Source organism: Pangasianodon hypophthalmus, chromosome 6 (genome assembly GCF_027358585.1).
Source record: "Pangasianodon hypophthalmus isolate fPanHyp1 chromosome 6, fPanHyp1.pri, whole genome shotgun sequence".
NCBI classification, from domain to species: domain Eukaryota; kingdom Metazoa; phylum Chordata; class Actinopteri; order Siluriformes; family Pangasiidae; genus Pangasianodon; species Pangasianodon hypophthalmus.
The window spans coordinates 2,156,523-2,176,793 of NC_069715.1; the positions used below are offsets into that span (position 1 = coordinate 2,156,523).

A 20,271-nucleotide genomic window follows, 5' to 3' on the forward strand; every position below is an offset into this window, starting at 1 on the left:
AAACATACAGTATACAGTGCAGTGTTACCTTCTTTCACCGTGTGTGTGTGTGTGTGTGTGTGTGTGTGTGTGTGTGCGCGCTCATTACCATGTAGGGAGACGGAGCGTTATCATCTGACACGCTGTAGAATGACACGTCTACTGGGAAGGTCATGTGACTTGGGCAGAACGAACCACTGGCGCCGACTTCGGCCGTGAAACCCTCGACAGTACCGAGCGGCTCCAAGCGGTAGTTTAGGACACACTCCTACACGCACACACACACACACACATTCATATGAATAATACTTCACAGTAGTGAGTACTACTCAACAGTGAGTCAGTGTGTGTGTCAGTATGAGTCAGTAACAACCTGTGTGTCTCACTGAATGCTTCAGGGCCTCTACCAACATACTACTGTGTGACTGTGTGTGTGTGTGTGTGTGTGTGTGTGTGTGTGTGTGTGTGTGTGTGTGTGTGTCAGTGTGTACCTCAAAGTTTCCCAGAAGGCTGAGACTGGCGGGAGGGGCGCTGGCACTCAGGAGCTGCTGAGGTTCCTCTGAGTCTTCAGTTCGCTTCAAATACACTCTACACACACACACACACACACACACACACACACACACACACACACACATACACACACATACACACACATACACACACACACACACACACACACACACACACACACACACACACACAGGTTAGATAAACAAGTCAAGTTAGCTTACTCTGTTTAACTAGGACACACTAAGTTAAAACCCTTTACAGTACAGAAGTCCTCAGTAAACAGTGTGTGTTCGGTAACACACAGCAGTACGGTGTGTAACACACAACAGATGGAGCTGATATTCAACACCGGGGCTGTAATGAGTGCATATGGAGTGCAGCTTTCTCTCTGAAAAACACTGCAGTACACATTCTCTCAATTCTTCTCTCTCAGCTCTGTACAGGTTTTCCATCCAGCTTTTCTATATGAATTATGAAAACGTGAATTAAAATAACCTGAATCAAGAAACACAAAATTTAAAAAAAAAAAAGCCTAAATATTGCAAAAAAAATAAAGATAGAAACATGGGTCTATCAATAAAGACGAGATAAGAGTTTTTTTTTTAAATAAATAAACAATGTTCTACACCAATATGGGTTTTCCATTATCATCCTCCACTTTTATCTGAGTTTCGTAAATGAGAATAAATAAAACCCTGAATGAGAAAATTGAAAACAAGCCTAAATATGACACACACAAAAAAGTTTTTATGTTTGGTATGAGGTGGAAAAGTTGTTCTATAGATAATGATGAGATCATTGATGAGGAAATAAATGATGATGTAGTGGATTAAGTCACAGGTTTCACTGCTGTATCTACAGATATATACGTAAACACGGACACTGAGGCACTCACGCGATGTATGGATCGTCATGGAAACGAACGTTTTTCTCATGTTTTAATTAACAAAAGCAACGTCACAAATCTGAAAGCGCTGAAGATTACTGAAGATTAATGACTGAAGGAATTAACATCAATCTTCATATCTCTTCTTTTCTTTCCGTACACAGGTGAAAAAAACATCCGTGCACTTTCACCGGAGTTGAGGGAAAAATTCTGTTAATGTTTTATTTATTTATCCTTTTTTTTCCCCTCATATTTACCATTCTGCAAGCCAATAAGGACGTTATTAGCAATTGCATTTTTTGTACTATATTAAAGCCACTACTAAGAGATACAAAGCAAAAAAGGAGAAATAAGACGCAAAAAAATAAAAAAATAAAATGAGAACACAGTAGAAATTAAAAAAAAAAAAAACAGAAAAGAGAGGAAAAAAATTACACACTTGTGCATGTGCTCATTATATCTTTGATATGGAACATCATTATGGGATGGGAATTTTAAATAAATGTGATTTATTTATAAAATTACACGGCGACGAAGAATGACACAAACTGAAGAGAAAAATAAGCGCGAGAGAATATTTGAAGTCATATATCTATATATGTTATATGTATATGTATGCGTATAGCGATGGAAAATCCTCCTTTCTGATTGGCTGGCAGAAATCTGAACTGAAGTGAGGTGTTATTTGTTTTTTTTAAATATATTATTCAGTTCTGTGAAACGAAACCACACACAAAGCATTTCTGAAGTCTTGTTGGTCAGCAGCAGTGGTTTGGTATCCAGTAGAAGTTTATAAGGTAAAAATGTAATCAGTAAAACGCACACGTAAGCCTTAAGCACGTGTGTCACGGAGCTCTTACCTCTTACTGGAGGCCCACGGTGCTCCTTTACACTGAATCAGAGACGTGTCCAAGTCAAAATATCCCGTCTGACTCTTCCTCTGTGGAATCTGAACAAGAGAGGAGAGACACAACACAAACTCAGCACCTCATTACTGAAACAGCATCGCAGTTTACGTTTCGTTTACGTACGTTCCAGACGTGAGGGAAGTCCTCCTGCACTGTTAGGGAAGAATCTATACATAAATACATCATATAAACACTAACTCTAGTGCACGTAGCCTGCGCTGTCTCGTTTTAACAGACGTGTAAAGTCTTACGAGTTACCCTGCGTTCACACTCGCTCTTCTGGCCGTGGCCTTCTAACATAATTTGTACACGCTGATGCGTAAAATTTATTTTTAAATGTAATTGTTACATTCCTGGATATATTTTTGGCTTTCTGTGCACGTGTGCATGTGTGTGTGGCTTTGTTTCTCACTTTCTCTACTACATATGTAGAATTTCTCAGAAGAAAACCAGATCTGATTGGCAGATTGGGAATGATGTCATCACATTAGAAGAATATAAAATGGTGACCGCCGGCGACAACGGCGGCATGTTCGAGCCCATAACGTCAGGCGCGTTAACAGTCGACACCCACTTTTGTTTATCCCTGCTTTATGCTAGCTTCCTACTTTGTCAGTTCTTTGCTCCATGCTCAGATTTGAAGTTTGTATAACATAGCTTTACACTCGCTTTACATGTAATGTGTGTGTATGAGCTGTATACGCAGCTATACTCTACATACAGTACGTCAGTAGTTTATATCAGCTTCATTGTGCATACAGTTATAGATATCAGACATCATAGTTGTGGATAATTAACCTTTTTCTAGCTGCCTGGATGCTGAAGGGGGTGCCATTTCTTTTGCTTTTCCCTCCTGTTTTTTGGTTAGGTAGGATGAAAAGGAAGCTACAGAACTTGTCTTTTGTTTTGTCTGGATTAAACGTTAGAGATATTGTTTTGTTTTGTTTATTATTTTGCCGTTACTCCCCCTGTAACAGCTGTAACAGCTGTAAAATCCACAAGAAAGGGTGAAATTTTCAGTTTCCGCGCATCAAACATGTCGTACAGAAACTAAACTGTATGAAAGTGGTGATTTGAGAGACATTGTCGTCGGATTGGTCCGAAGAAATTACCGCAGCCAATCATTTGCTTTCGTCACTTCACCTAATTTGCATACGATCCCATTTGTCTCCTTGCTGTGAAATAAACGACTGGATTGTTTTGTCGCTCTCTAGCGTGAACACGAGGTTAACAGTATACATGTGTTACGGTTTAAATAAAGTTGTGTAAACAGGAGTTTAAGGCAGAGTAATGAATTCTTTAAAAAGACAGATCATCTGAATAAAATGTATTATTTGTCGGTGATTAATAGAGGGTTCAGACGAGTGAGTAACGCTGTAATAATCAGGGCTGTGTGTGTCAGAAGAGCAGACGCAGCCCTGAGGAGGAGGAAGCGGGTTAATTCAGCACATAATACTCCACCAAGGCGCTACCGGCAACAGGAAACCGTGTGCGCCAATCTGGACGGCATTAGAGACACGCACAGGAACTTAGTCAGAGGCTGCAGGGTCACATGACACACACACACACACACACACACAGTAGTGTTTAACTGTAACTTTAAGAACAAACTGGAGCAATACTTAACCACTTAAGGAAATGAGGTTTTGACTCATTTTTTAAATTAAATGTTTTTTTTTTTTATTTATTATTAGATTTTGATATTTTATTTTTTAAATAATGCATTTAAGCTGGCAAGATCCTGCACTTGCTCACAACAAAAACACACATGACCTTGGGAAAATTATAATAGAAATGTATTATTATTATATTATTTGTTTATATTTTAAAGATCTCTCATTTTTTAAATTTATATCTATATTATACAGCGTGGCCCAAAAGTCTCCATACAGAGGGGAAACTGACACTTTTTAGCAAAATATCTTCCAAACCTTTTCATATTTAGTTTATAATATATATATTTTTTTTTTCAGCAAGCCTTTAAGAACGCCTTTGACAAAAGAAGAACATATTGAAATCATTCTCATGGCTGGATCAGGAAGCCGTCACAAGGTTGCGATGGAGATGCAAATACACACGTAACACCAGATGTGTAACACAAGTTCATCATGAGTAGGAGCGACGACTCCGTGTGTGTGTGTGTGTGTGTGTGTGTGTGTGTGTGTGTGTGTGTGTTTACACAGAAATCATGTAGAGGATATTTTGAAAATAAAGTTATTTTGCTAAAAAGTGGTAATTTCCCCTATGGAGGAAGACTTTTACGACACCCTGAATTACATATATTAAATATAATATCAGTTTATAAATATATTTTTATAAGTACATTAAAAAGTCTAAAAAAATATTTCTTTAATTAAGAATAAACAAATATTTATTTTTCTTTTATTAAGCCAAAAAAACCAACCAAAACTCCCTCTAAAATGTTATCGATCATTTACCATGTGATGGAATCTCACCCAAAGTTTTTCCATAAACACACAAATCTGTATAAACTCACTTTATATGACATCATTAAGCACGGCAATCTTCATAACTAACAGATTTATTAAGGGGAAAAAATCGACTCTGGATGCCCCAGATTATGTTCTAGTATTCGAGGAGAACTGGATGTAGTAATTTCTGAGGCAGAAACGTACAGATTTTGGGTGAAACAGAAGCTCATCAGTGCAAATGTTGGGCAGCAAACGTGTCTCGGCTGATCGAAGTGGAATGTTGTGTACATGTGATTTTGCGCTAAACTACCCCTTTACCCCGAGAACAGTTCTCACCGGGCTGGAGAGCAGGGGCAGGCCGGTGCAGGGGTGGAACGCTCGCGTGGCCGTACCATCGATGGAGTGTCTGTTCTGCTTCTTCCAGTTACTACTGCATGGCTTCTGTGAGGAGGCGGGGCTTCGCTGTTACACAGAATGAGCAGGATTAGCTTTCGAGTTGCGCTGCAAGTGTCCACAAACGCGTCAACTTTTACAAGACCACAGAGGAGCAAAGAGCATTTTACAGGTGTAACTATTTCATATATGACTACTCAGAGGAACACACACGAGGTGTTTCGTGTAGAAAACAATATCCAAACCAAATATTAATGCCATAGTTGCTAATAATGATTAAAAATGAATTAAACAGCAGAGATGATGCTATTAACTTCCATCATTATTCACTACATGAGCATTTGTGGTACTCTTTTCACCTCACACTCGGGACAAATGAAGTCGAAAGTTGTTCCCAGGGTTCTAATATGTTTTTAATGAACTCTCGTCATCGTCAACATGGCAGCTGAAATTATTTATTTATTTTTTTTGGTGATCTCCTTGCGTAGTTTCCTTTAAACTCCTTACAAAATCATATCAGCTTGTTAAAATGCTAAATAGCTAGCAATAAACTGTGTAATGGGATGTGTGCTTTTTGCTTCTCAGCTATAACAAAGTAACTGTTTTAAATCTAAATCTTTATCGATTTAGATCCTTAATTCCCTTTAAACAGTCTTAATCTGGTTTAATTATTAATTAGCTTGTAACTAGCTAGCTGGCTGAGTAACTAGCAGAGTAAAGCATTGAAATGATCTCAGCTTTCATTTACAAATAAAGTAGTTGACGACGTCAACAAAATTGAATGTTGCGAATTATTTTTAAGACATATCATTTTTGAAATATTCATCTATTTTTATTTCTGTTTTTAAAAGAACCTGGCACAAATTAGTTTCGAAGTCATATCAGCTTGCTAGCTATGCTACTTAAAGTAATAATGCTACATCAGATGAAAAGAAATTGCATAAAGAGATGTGTGTTTTTCAGGTGCTAGCTAAAATACTAGCTAGCGAGTAAGTAGTTAGCCTTATGAGTAGATAGTAAAGCAGTGACATTATGGAACATATACAAATAAAACTAGTACACGACATAAAACCCAAGTCCTCGGACTCCAAGGGGACATTTCAAGCACCGAAAGGAAATCAGGGACCATGTTCAAAGTATGTTAGTCAGGAAGCACCAGAGGAAAACTCACCAACGTGGTGTGTGCGTTGTTGTTGAGAGTCCAGTCTGGGCTCGGGGAGTGTTGGGTATTAAGGCTGGTGGGTGTGCTGGAAAGGGAGGACCAGGGATCTTGGTCCTCATCCTGACCAGGCACGATGGACTCTGGTTGGATCTGTGTTTCTACTCTTCTGCCCTGGTTTTCCTTCCCAAACTGGAGGTCCTGAAGGTCCTGGAGGTGGTTGATATCGTCGATTCCTGCCTCTCCATTCAGGCTGTGGGAGCTTTTAGGGCTGTTGAGCAAAGAAGTCCAGGGATTGTTTTTGGCACTGTATGCATGGCTGGTTTGTGTTAGTGGTTGAGGTTTAGTGATACTGGGTTCTTTGTTCTGAGGTCCAGACCGGCCCTGGTTTTCAGACAAGACCCGTCTCTCAAGTGTCTCAGTGTGAACTCGAAGGTTAGAGCTGGTTTCTCCATTGGCTATGTTTATAGTTCCGTTAGCACAGCTAGTGTGACTGTTGGTTCTAAGCTGGTGGTTCTGGTTTTGTGTCTGGCTTTGATTCTGATTTTGTCTATGGTTCTGGGTCTGGTTTTGGTTCTGCGAGGATGTGGGTGTTGATGACTCGCGGCATTGTTTGTATTTGGCGTGCAGGAGCTCTTGCGACAGCTGAAGACGCTCCTGAATCAAACGCGAGATGTCCTGAACAGCTTCAACGATCATAGAACCTTCTTTTGAATCAGCCGACAGCAGAAGCCGCCTACAGGACGTCGGTTTGGGTGAAGTCCTGGACTCATCCGGTTCACCTCGGTCCACTCGAGTCCGGCTCCTGGGGCTCAATGGAGTTTGAAAGAACGAAGTCTGGCTCCACTCTCCGTTCCTTGTCCCATTTCTGTCATTCGTTTGGAGACTGGGAGGATCTTTGGTCTTCTTAAATGGCCCTTCATCCCCTGGAGGTGTGAAGAGAGCGTCAGGAAGAAGATGAGGTGATGTCGGGTCACAGAAATTCAGCCTCTGCGCGATGCGAGCGATCACTTCCTGCCTCTCCTGGAGCAGCGAACCAATCAAGGGGTTCGTTTCAGCTGAGGAACAGCGAGGACCCGGGCTGGGGTTTGAAAATGAGGGATTTGAGAGTGATTTGAAATCGCGTGTCGGGGATGAAGAAGATGACGGCAACTCCACACTCGTTGTCTTTCCTGAGCTTTCCAAGACGCCATTAGTTCTGGAGAACAGTAGCTTTGCGGCTTTGCCAGGCAGGATGGGCGATTCGGGGCACTTACGCTGGTTCAACGGGCTGGTTCTTTCATGAGAGGGTAACGGGGAACGAAGAGATCTGCATAAAAGTGGTGAACTCTGGAGTCTGAGGGGGTTTGGAGGGTCACTGACAGTCTGACCCCGACTATATGCACCTCCTAACGGCCCCTCCGCAGGGTCGAGGGAACGTTTGCCAAGGAACGAGAGGTCGGAGTGGATGCTGCACTTCAACACGGGGTACTTGGGCTGGCGGGGCAACGACTGAACCCGCACCTTCAGCGCTACGCTGTGGGACACATTGGGCACTGGAAAGGCGTGCTCCGAGGGCGACTGGGAGAAATTCCATATCAGCTCTTCATCGGCTGCACTTATTCTGTAGTAAAATAAAGGAAACAGATTTTTGATTGTATTCTGATCAAAATTGAAATGATCATAAGAATACAATGAGCAAAACATCGACGTTATGTGAACAGAATGTTCTATTTAAGGTAAAATTTGTTCGGTTGTCCGAATAATGTAATGCTCAAACTGATACTTATATACAGTACTGTGCAAAAGTCTTGGCACCCCCCCCCCCCCCCCCCCCCCTTTTTTTTTTTTTTTTTTTTTTTTTTTTAAGTACTTTGTTATAGTACAGAGTTTCATTTTTAGATTCCAAACATTAGTTTTCCAGCACAAAATGAAAAGTTACAGAAAAATGTTTGTATGTCAGTAAAGAAAGCAGCAGATTCCATAAGAGACACTTTTCAGATAAAAACATAATGAAGGCTGCTGGGTTTCGCTGCAGAAATAAGAAGCGAGTCGACAGTCAAAGTCTCCAGAAGAACTGTGGCTGCTTCTGCAAGATGCTCAGTAACACTTCCAGCTCATTTCCTTATAAAACTGCACACACTGCACCTCAGATACTGCTTTATTTTTTTAAAGCGAAGGATCGTCACATTAAAATATTGACTCTTTATAGTATTTTTTTAATGTAGAAACATTTAATTTCATTATTTTTGAAGGCATCTTTACTCTACAGCATTTCTTTGCATGTGCCTAAGACTTTTGCACAGAACTGTAGATTGTCAAAACTTAGCTAACTAATGATGCACCGCTGTCGATCTGGACATACTTGTGAACAAACACGAATCAGCAATTTGTCAATAAACTGAGAAAACAGTAAGAGAGTCCCAACTGTCCAATCAGAGGCCTGCTGAAGGAAAAACACTAGCCAATCCTAGCACAGGAGGTGCAGCAGTACATGGGAATTTGGAGAGAAAAAAGCAACACACTACAGTTTGTAATTCTTCTTCTCTGAGATTATTGATGGATTGCTGGCCCACGTCTAAGGTCTACCTCCATCTACCGGATGGATATCATTAGCAATGCCAATGCCACCAATGCCACCAAAATAACACACAATTAAACCAGATTTAAACAAACACACGTACATAAGTTCTGTAATCTGATGTACATTCGTGTACGTGCGCAGGGACACACACACATATATACAGAGTGTGTTACCTATAGAGGATGTTTCTGGGCACGATGCCATGAGAGGCGCTGAGCCAGGCACTCAGCTGAGAGAAAAACACGTAGGAACGTACGGCCAACAGCAACGTCTTCTCCTCGATAAACCGATCCCCACTCCTGAGCAACACACACAGAAATGATTAGATTACATTAGATTAGATTAGATTAGATGCAGGCAAGATATTAGATATACACATAAAATGTTGAGATAGTAAGATAAATATACACTACACACTATTTTCTTCCTTGTTTTTTGTCTTTAAATCTTAAATGCGTGTGGCAAAAATTAAGCACGCCAAACAAACAAGATGGAAGTAATAAAAATGACTCATGGTTAATGAACACAAGGGTTAAAGAAACAAAAATGATACCATACCAATTGATAAGCTCAATAGAAGTAATAAAAATGACCCATACAAGTAACAAGTAATACTGAGAGCAATAGGAATGACCCATGCCAAATAAACACATGCATAAAGAAACTAAAATGACCCATGCCAATTGAAAGGCAAGGTTTGAATAACAAAATTGACCCATGCCAAATGATAAACAAAGGATAAGTGATCAAAATGACCCATGCCAAATGATAAAGGAAGAAGATGTAACATAAATGACGTGTGCCAAACTCTAAATAAAGGAAAGAAACAAAAATGACTCCATGATAAACAATACAGAAGAAGAAAGAAACAAAAATGACTCAAATGATCAATTATTTTTATTGCTTTCACTCCTCATATAATAATAATAATGTAGAGGTACAGGTATAATATGCACATGCACATGTGTGTTGAGTGTGTGTGTTGAGTGTGTGTGTGTGTGTGTGTGTGTGTGTGTGTGAGTGAATGGCAGGATTGTATAGGAGTGTGTTTAAGCATGTATGTGTACACTGCAAAAACTCCTCATCTAGTCAAGACTTACAATCTTATTTCTAGCCATAAAAAAATCTTACTGATCTTATTTTATTTTATTTGTGTAAGATTATTATGATTGTTCTAAGATTATTTATCTTTTTTTTTTCCTTACTTAGTTAGCAAAGCTCAAAGTTAGTTATTTTACCTGCAAATTCAGCTTATTTACCATCACAGGCATCCTCTGAGGCCAGCCTTGTATCTTTTAAGACTTTGTCTTAGCTGTAATAACTGGTTTTAAGGTTGACCAGTAAAAAAAAAATGCTCAATAATCACACGTAGTTACTTGTTCATTAGTATTATTTATTCCAAATGCTTGTTTTATGTCAACGCCAACACATTTATTTACAACCTAACAACAAATGATGAGACTTTAAGCAGTATTAAGTCACCACACTCTTTCCAGTTATCCAGTATGGTTTTAATTTCCAGTTTTAAGTGCAATGATTATATTTTCCAGATTATATTTTGTCAGTACATACACACTGTTTTTGAAACTGACTGGATTATATGAGGATCGAGGAGCTTTTCAGCATCTATAAACTCTGTTGCCTGGTATTTTGAGAAGCAGTAAGGAATGATTTTGCTTTGTTTTTGCACGGTAACTAACTGTGTGTTACAAGAGTCTTCATTTGAGTAAATCTGGATTTTAATAGTCTTGTTTTAAGTTTAAATGCTTTGTCTCATTTTAAGTCAGAATATATATATGTATAATGATGACAATTCTTAAATTAAGAGGAATTATCTTGTTTAGTAGCTAAAAGATATTTTCACACAAATTAAGATAAGCAAACTGTAAGCAAAAAATAATTGAAAAGCTAGTTTTAAGTTAATTAGACTAAATACACTGCTTGGAATAAGTTTTAATGCTTATTTTGAGACTTTTTGCTCTTTTCTAAAGCCTAGATATGTTTTCTTATTTCAAGAAATCTTACCATGTGTAATAATCGTACTGCACTGGCAGATCATTGGACTTGTTTCTAGTCTGTATCTTCTTAAATCATGCATCTGTTTCTTATATTTAGACGGTTATTTTTTGCAGTGTACTCATATGTTCATAGTTACAGTGTGTGTATATGAATGGATGAATTGTAGTCTTGTTTGTGTGTGTGTGTGTGTGTGTGTGTGTGTGTGTGTGTGTGTGTGTGTGTGTGTGTGTGTGCATCGTACTGTCTCGGGACAGGCTGTAGTGTCCATCTCTCCAGCAGCAGAGCGTCCTGTTTAATCGCCGGATCGTTCAGGTCTGTGGCCAGACCCTCGTCGCTGTAGCAACAGTCAGGCAGCAGCATCACTTCGATCATGATAGGGATGTGATTTCGCCATAGCAACATGACCTCTGACCTCGTCCTCCTCGCCTGACGGCACTGTCAACGTGCAACAAACAACCACAAACAACCTTTAACGCTTCGTCGGAGAACGATCCGTATTTGCGGTATTTTTAAACCTCGCGCTCTTCACCTGAGGCAGTTTGTCGCTGCATTCGTGTTTGGTGAGGACCGGTCCACCGGACTGCGCGGGGGGGCAGTGCAGGCCCTCGGTTCGGCCTTTCACGGAACATTCCGGCGTCCGACCCTCTGTGATCAGGAGCGTGAGGGACACCAGGAACTCCTCGGCGTCGTACTCAAAAAACTCCTCCGCCGCTTCTGGAAACAAACAGACGCGTACACGTTAGGTTTCAATCCAAAGAAATGTTCTGAAGAGGTGCAACAAGATGACATCATCACACACACACACACACACACACACTCATCTGACACATCCACATACACTTATCATCTAACACACATACACACACACACACTGTCTGTTTAAATCTGTTTCTATCATAACATTACATAATATTATCATCAGTATGAGGCAGTGTTTTATTTATTTATTTATTTATTTATTTATTTATTTATCACAAACACTGAATTCAGACCCTGGTTCTATCGCACTTCTTCTATTTTTTTTTTTTTTTAAATAAAGTCCCTGCATCCTTTATTTCCTCAACAGGTTGTCAAACTCTTTATTTCCTTAAAAGATTCTGGAAAGCTTCATTTCCTGGAAAGTTTTTCAGAACTCTTTATTTCATCAGACCATTCCAGAACTCTTTATTTTAACTTTAATTCTATATTAAACTTTTCAGTTCTGGAACTCAGTGTTTCCTCACAATGTTCCAGAAGTTCTTTACTTCATCAAACAGGTTCCAGAACTCTTTACTTCCTCAAAACCGGACCTCTTTATTTCATTAAAAGGTTCTGGATCTCATTTGAAACACAGGTTTAGCTCGTGTGTAGGAAATAGCTCTGAATACTTGTACATCCATGCACGAGACTAAAGTGCTGTATTTACTGCGCTCGATCATTGTCTGAGAATGTACTGCTTTAATCTCTCTCTCTCTCTCTCACACACACACACACACACACACACACACACACACACAGCCCAGCTGATTTCACAGTTCCACTGAAGCCAACATCTTGCCATCTGTGTGTGAGAGAACACGCCTGCACACCTCCGGCTGTTTTCAGCGCTCGTACTCGGTAAATGTGGGAGGAAAAATGTGTGGAATGCGGAAAACTAGGACAGATCAGTGATGCTGAAACAGCACTCAAGCTCTCTCTTTCTCACACACACACACACACACACACACACACACACACCGGGAGCTGACAGGCAGCTGATGAGTTTAGTCAGGTGTGTTAGAGCGACGCTGTGACTCTGATCTAGCGCAACATGAAGACGAATAAAGCTTTCTGAGGGAAAGTGTATCGTAATGTAGGAAATGTTCAGGATACTGTAATTACTGCACCTGCTACACACACTGTGTTTCACCGGATCACCGGATCACCGGATCACGATTCTCACTCACGACTCTTCAGCTGAATTTCATAAGGCATAACTTGTAAAGTTCTTCAACATGACTTCACGTTAAGGAAGAGTTTTAGTCTCACCATAAAAACACTTAATAATTTATCTAGTTTTTGTTAATTACAGAATTATATTTTTTACTGGAGCAGAGAATGGGATCTACATTTTCCTAGCACAAGTTTATGAACGATTTCTCGTCTCCATTTTGATTTACTTTTTGCATTTGGACAGCAAAAAAATAATTCTATTTATTATAAAACTTTAATCTTATCATATCATTAGCAAGCCACGAGTGCAGCGAGTCCTCCTAAAGATAAACGATCAACAGCGATATTAATATCTGGATAATGAACGATCGTAGCGATGCTTCTGTTCTTCTGCCGAAAGAAAACCACAAACGTGAAAATCGGTCGCGATAAACATAAACACGCTTCACATAAATGGAATAAAAAATCGTATGGAAGGAGTCTCCAGTGTCAGGGCTTAACAGTCAGAGGTAAAGCTGTAACTTTACCCTTACGCTTCTTTGCGGTTTCTCGGTAACGTGACAAGCCGTGATTTTTGTCTTATTAACTTCTAGAGAGAGTAAAGAGAGTCTTGTGAGGGAACGACTGTTTCTAGCTGCTATAACGTAAGTGAAAACAGGAACTGACTTGCTTCATGGACATGAACCGTAACTCTAAACGGATAAAAAGTACGCAGTGTCGTTCTTTAATTCATTAGAATCTGTAATCGTTAGCAAACGGCTGTTAGAGGAAAATCATCAGCTTCAGGGTGGTAGCAGTGACTCTGCTTCATCACTCCATCCTGTTGTTGATTACTTTTCTATAACAGCACACCCTGCTATGGTTTATTCCGTGTTATAATTCACGCAGACGTTGTTTCTCCACATTTTCTTCTGTAGACTCGCCTCGATGCGGAGCAGGTGTGTGCGTGAATCGACGCTTTTCCTGAATCTGGTTACGCTGAGAAACAAATCGAGATCGTGATTTTTAATATGATTTTTTTTTTTTTGGGGTGAAACCTCACTGTTTATTTATATTTAATGTTTTGCAGCGTGTGTGTCATCAGCAGATGGAGTTATAGTCATCGTGATTAAATTCATCTATCTGAGCGATCATCATGGACTGACTGAATGTGTGTGTGTGTGTGTGTGTGTGTGTATCACATCATGCCACGATTATATATGTAGATATAATATCGATATTGTGATAAATTATGTCATAATATGCTTTTCTGAGATATCATGGCTATCGCGATATCCGTTTAAAATTTGTTTTCATTTTTAAAAATAATTACAAACTGAAGTGAGCAGCTGATGTGATGTTAAAATTTGTTATTTCATTTTTTTCCTCTATTTTTTTATTTTATTTTCCCTCCATTTCAGTGAGAAAAGATATTTCTTTTCATTTTTATGAGTATTTTTTTTAATATGAGAAACAAAATAACTGTATTTCTGTAGATTACAATTACAAATACATTGCAGAACAGTTTTTTTTTTTTAAAACACAGCATTACTGTATTGCAGTCTGTTTGTGATAAACATCCTGTATCTAAGAAACGTCTTTGAGAATTGTGAGAATAGTGATTTTGGTTATAACACACACCTCTAATCACGAACCTTACACTGTCACCTGTCCTGGAACGGCGTGTCCCAGAGCGAGGTCACGACCCGACCTCGTCACTCATCGTGACACATTCGTATCTAAACGATTTTTATTTAGAACTGGACAGACCTGACCCGAGGTGTAGTGGAATTTAGGCTGGAATGCAGCCGTGACATGTTTTCAGATCACATCACATCACAAGCTGCTGATCAGGATTATAATTCAAGCTGGGTTTCGACTAAAATATCATGTTGTTATTTTTAAAATTATTTAACACCTAAACTACACCTAGTGTTAATTGTATGTTGTACTGGTTACACCAGATCCACTGCGTTACACAAAACGGTGTCATCGTACACAACAACACCGAAATATCTCAGACAGAAATATCTGAGGCGTCTATTAAGTGGCATTATGATTACAATAATAGTACACGCACTAATAATATGAAACACGTCTCTCTATGTAACACAAGTGTAAGTGCAGTAAAGCAACAACTCAAAATAGACGATAAACCATCAAAGAGATATATTAAAATGTGATATATAAGAGCGGACTTTTATTCCAACTGGTGTACGCTCGTCCTAAACGCTCGACACTACCGTTTGTGACATCACTAATTAATAAAATAATGCACAGAAACGACGTAATACGTAATAAGACGTGTGTGTGTATATACAGTGGTTTACGGAAACAACTGCCGCTTGTCTGTTTTAGTTCAAATGGAAAAACACTAGAGAATGTTTACATGAACCCTTTATTATTAATTACCGTACATAAAATCTTTTTTTCCTAGAACAGAACGCTTGCTTCGCACGAGCTTCTGGTTTCCACGCAAAATGACACCATTTCGATTTGGTATTAGACGATACGATACGATACGTTACGATACGATATGATACAATTTAGTATCCTCTGATCGATATGTGACCGACTCATGAGCGATGACGACGAGGAGCAGGACTGTTTCACAAAGTATCTCAGTTATGCTCAAATCATTAGTTTAAAAATATGAATTACTGTTTACACACCAGTTGTTTGTCATTTTTTCAATAATAATCCATTTAAAGTGATAATAATAGATTCATGAATTGTCGCATTTTAAATTCCAGGATCCCTTTAAATCCCTTTAAATAATAACAATAATGATAATAATACTAATAACAATAATAATGATATAATACAAACACATGTACGTCACATGTATACTGATAAACAGCGTATAAAATACAAAACAACAAACATCCCAGTTCTATAATTAACGATAACTAGAATAATTATTAAGTGTATTCTAGTTAATTACAGAACTGGGATGTTTTATCGTTTGTCGTTAATGTTGAAATCTTTCTGAAACTTTTTAATCAGCCTCACAATTAAAGATCAAAACTAAAATTATGCAAAGAAGACTTTTTTTCTTGCGTAAATTTCAGAATGTTTAGAATATGAACTGACTTTATATTAAAGAATAACAGCTTAGAGCTCTTAGCATTATATTAAAGAATCCATCATCTATATTATCTAGTTATTGTAAATTATAGTTTTGTATATTATGCACTACTTACTTTATAAATGGATTGTTTTCATTGAATAAGTTTGTGCAAAATGAACAGTTTATTCCAGGAAAAGATGTTATAGGAAATAATAATACAGCGTATGTAAACTGTTCAAGTGTTTATATTTTTTTATGTCTATAGCTTTTTTTTTTTTTTTTTTTTTTTTAAACCCCTAAGCACCTGGTGGTTACCGTAAAACCCTGCACATACACACACTCCTGAGATCACGGCTTGTTAATACCTAGCCATGACTTTATTTTCTTTAGTAAGTCGCAGTCTCACATTGATGTCACCAACACAGATATCTTAACAAATTTCTACAACAGCTTACGTGCTTTACAAACAGCGTAAATACAGTTCCCGCGTGGCTCCGCCCACATGAGTATAATTACGTATGCTTTGCTATGCTACAGTATACAGGGTGTCCCAAAAATCTTCATACATACGAGAAATGAACACTTTTTAGCAAAATGTAACTTTATTTACAAAGCATCCTCTACAGGATTGCCATTTCTTTGTAAACACACACAGAGTCGTTTCTCCCACACACGATGACCTCATCAACCATGAACACGTTGAATGTGTTCCTTTAAAGTGCTGTATCTTTTCCTGGTACATCAATACGTTCTTCTTTTGGCAAAGGCATTCTTAAAGGCTAGCTGGAAAAAACAAAAAATCTAATAAACCAAGTATGAAAAATTTTAGAAAACATTTTGCTAAAAATTGTTAATTTCGCCTATGTATGAGGACTTCTGGGACACGCTGTAGTATACAGTCACAATACAGCATCCGAATAGTGTGATTCTGTCTAAATGAAGACGGAAAAGTTGTAAGTTGTAAGTAAAAACGTTCACATATTTAATTTTAAAACATTTATTTAACGCATTAAATATTGATGAAGTGATGAAGGAGGTTTTGATGAAGGAGTTTTTTAAAAAAATTTCAAGAAAAGATTCCTGTTATAAAACCATTCAGTCTATTTTGGAAATGTTTTTGGCACTCCACCCCACACACACACACACACACACACATACACACACACAGAGCTGGCACACATGAACGTGTCCACTTTTCCAGTTTCCACCACACTGGTGTTAATTTTAGCCGCCACCCGTCAGCTGGTCGTCACAGGGCCATCCACGGTCGCTGCCTGACTAAAATAAACCTCCAGCAAAACCACAGAATTGCACAAAAGACTGAAACACACAACACACACACACACACACACACACACACACACACACGCAACACACATACACACACACTGCAGTCTGTGTCAGGTAAAACTACCCTTTCTGTTAGAACAATGCACAAACTATTCACACCTGAGCCGATCAGTCGAACAGCAAAGATGTGTTCGGTGTCTGATGATGACGCTGACGTTACTACAAAAGCTAACGTAGCTAACAAGTAATGGATGGATATAGCTACCAGTTTAGCATCACAGACTTCCTTATGAGCACACAGATCGAGCAGAATTGATTGCAGATGGAGCTGTATGTTAGAAGTGATTCAGATGACGTAATAATGTATATTCTTATTTTTAATACAGACTTATTTCACTGTTTTATGAAACCTAACAAGGTCACTGGGTGTGTTTTAACCTGTTCGAATCTGAACCACAGAAAACAAAACACACTAAAGCACAGGGGTAACACACTCTGTCTGCTATGAAAGGAGGACATTGTGTTTGTGTGTGTGTGAATGTGTGTGAACCGACCTATTTTGTGTGTGTGTGTGTTTTTTTGTTTTTTTTTGAACAGCTGAGTCTTTTCCAGGAAACAAAAATCAAACCACACCACCAGGGGGCACCAGTGATCCCATACTTTACTGAGATTTAAAAGCAAAGCACCATTATGCGCATTACACATGAGCCTTAAACTATATCTATCTGTCTATCTATCTGTCTATCTATCTGTCTGTCTGCTACCTTTACAACAATACAATTAATCAGATCAGACAAAAGCGAAATCTGATCTCAGGTCTGGGTAAAAAAAAAGACACAATTAACACAAAACTCCATATTTGATCAATTCTCAAAGCATATTCCCATAACAAAGACACAAAACGCCTAAAATTTCTCAATTCCCTGGGTGGAAAAGTGCATTTTGTTTCTGTGGCATCATGTCGAGACTCTTATCCCAGATTGTGATCATGACCACTAGAGAAATATAAAAACTATATTCATCAAAAACCGAGAAAATTCTTCAAGGATCATAATTTATAATCGTGTTTAAGAAATATGTCAAATATGCTGTTGTCATCGTGTTTTTACTTCTTTCTGTTTTCTTTTGTTCCTTTATCATCATGTCTGTAACAGACTTTATCCTGAGGCACAGTCAGCACTGCAAAGGTCAGAGAGGTGAGTGCTACTGACATCATAGAGTCGGGTTTAGATCCTCAGTCTGTTATTTCATCACCCTTCAAAATCTCGTTATACTTTCAAATTTTTTCCCTTAACACTCTAAAACAACTTCAAAGACTTCAAAACTGCTTTTGTCAACCTTAAACCATTAAAAAAAAAACCCTAGACCTTAACATTTACCGCCATACACTTAACCCCTAAACTCTAATAAACAACATTAAACCTTAACCCTTAACATTTACCTCAGTACACTAAACCCTAAAAAACAACGTTAGCCCTTAACATTTACCTCAGTACACTAAACCCTAAAAAACAACGTTAACCCTTAACATTTACCTCAGTACACTAAACCCTAAAAAACAACGTTAACCCTTAACATTTACCTCAGTACACTAAACCCTAAAAAACAACGTTAGCCCTTAACATTTACCTCAGTACACTTAACCCCTATCCTCTAAACCCTAATAAACAACCTTAAACCTTAACATGGACTTGGTACACTAAACCTCCATCCCCTATAAAACAACCTTAAACCTTAACATTTACCTCAGTACACTAAACCCTGATCCCCTAAACCCTAATAATCAACCTTAAACCTTACAATTTTACCTCAGTACACTAAACTCTGATCCCCTAAACCCTAATAAACAACCTTAAACCTTAACATGGACTTGGTACACTAAACCTCCATCCCCTATAAAACAACCTTAAACCTTAACATTTACCTCAGTACACTAAACCCTGATCCCCTAAACCCTATAAAACAACCTTAAACCTTACAATTTTACCTCAGTACACTAAACTCTGATCCTCTAAACCCAACAAAACAACCTTAACATTTACCTCAGTACACTAAACCCCCATCCCCTAAACCCTAATAAACAACCTTAAACCTTACAATTTTACCTCAGTACACTAAACTCTGATCCCCTAAACCCTAATAAACAACCTTAAACCTTACAATTTTACCTCAGTACACTAAACCCCCATCGCCTAAACCCAACAAAACAACCTTAACCCTTAACATTTACCTCAGTACACTAAACCCCCATCGCCTAAACCCAACAAAACAACCTTAACCCTTAACATTTACCTCAGTAAACTTAACCCCCATCCCCTAAACCCAACAAAACAACCTTAACCTTCAACATTTACCTCAGTACACTAAACCCCAATCCCCTAAACCCTGAAAAACAACCTTAACCTTCAGCATTTACCTCAGTACATGAAATCCTGATCCCCTAAACCCTAATAAACAACATTAACCCTTAACATTTACCTCAGTACACTAAACCCCTATCCCCTAAACCCTAATAAACAACATTAACCCTTAACATTTACCTCAGTAAACTTAACTCCAATCCCCTAAACCCTGAAAAACAACCTTAAACCTTACAATTTTACCTCAGCACACTAAACCCCTAAACCCTAAAAAAACAACCTTAACCCTTAACATTTACCTCAGTAGAACAAACATCCCCCTAACCCACCTTTAACTTAGTCACTTTACTGTAAACACACACACACACACACACACACACACACAGTTTCTCACAGTGTGTGCTATTAATAGCCTTCACTCTCCTCCTTTACTGTCTATCTCGAGAGAGACGCTTAAAACTTTGCTTTGCTTTGACATTTTAAGCTTATTTTCATAAGACGTCTCTAATAAACAAACTGAGATTAAACTAAAACAAACTGAAATAAAGAATAAACAGACTAAACAGCTTTATCAGCTTTTCTCTGCGTCTTTGTTCACTCAGATCACGCGAGATTTCCGTCAGCTGTTCACTCTGAACGAGACTTTGCGTGCACGTGGCCTGACTCCGCCTTCTGTCTTACCTCACATGATTGACAGCTGGTATGAACTGTGCTGATTGGGCAGCACTGGTCTCTTAGCTCCACCCCTTTGGACTGAAATAGCTTTAGTGGGCTGTTTTTGTCTTTGTGCTGAGGGAATGTTACAGAGG

The 20,271-nt window shown here is 38.6% G+C and overlaps 1 protein-coding gene across 5 annotated transcripts in view; it reads right to left on the reverse strand.

Moving 5' to 3' along the window:
• atosa (atos homolog A) overlaps positions 1–20,271 on the reverse strand; it is a 50,909-nt gene that overhangs the window by 3,196 nt on the left and 27,442 nt on the right. For all 5 annotated transcript variants that reach the window (XM_053234794.1, XM_053234795.1, XM_053234793.1 and 2 more), the window contains 8 exons: positions 11,382–11,566; positions 11,094–11,287; positions 9,007–9,132; positions 6,283–7,873; positions 5,055–5,180; positions 2,239–2,327; positions 471–567; positions 89–247 (listed from right to left, as the gene is read on the reverse strand). In XM_053234794.1, the coding sequence (XP_053090769.1) occupies positions 89–247; positions 471–567; positions 2,239–2,327; positions 5,055–5,180; positions 6,283–7,873; positions 9,007–9,132; positions 11,094–11,287; positions 11,382–11,566 (2,567 nt within the window). The remainder of the gene's footprint in view (positions 1–88; positions 248–470; positions 568–2,238; positions 2,328–5,054; positions 5,181–6,282; positions 7,874–9,006; positions 9,133–11,093; positions 11,288–11,381; positions 11,567–20,271) is intronic.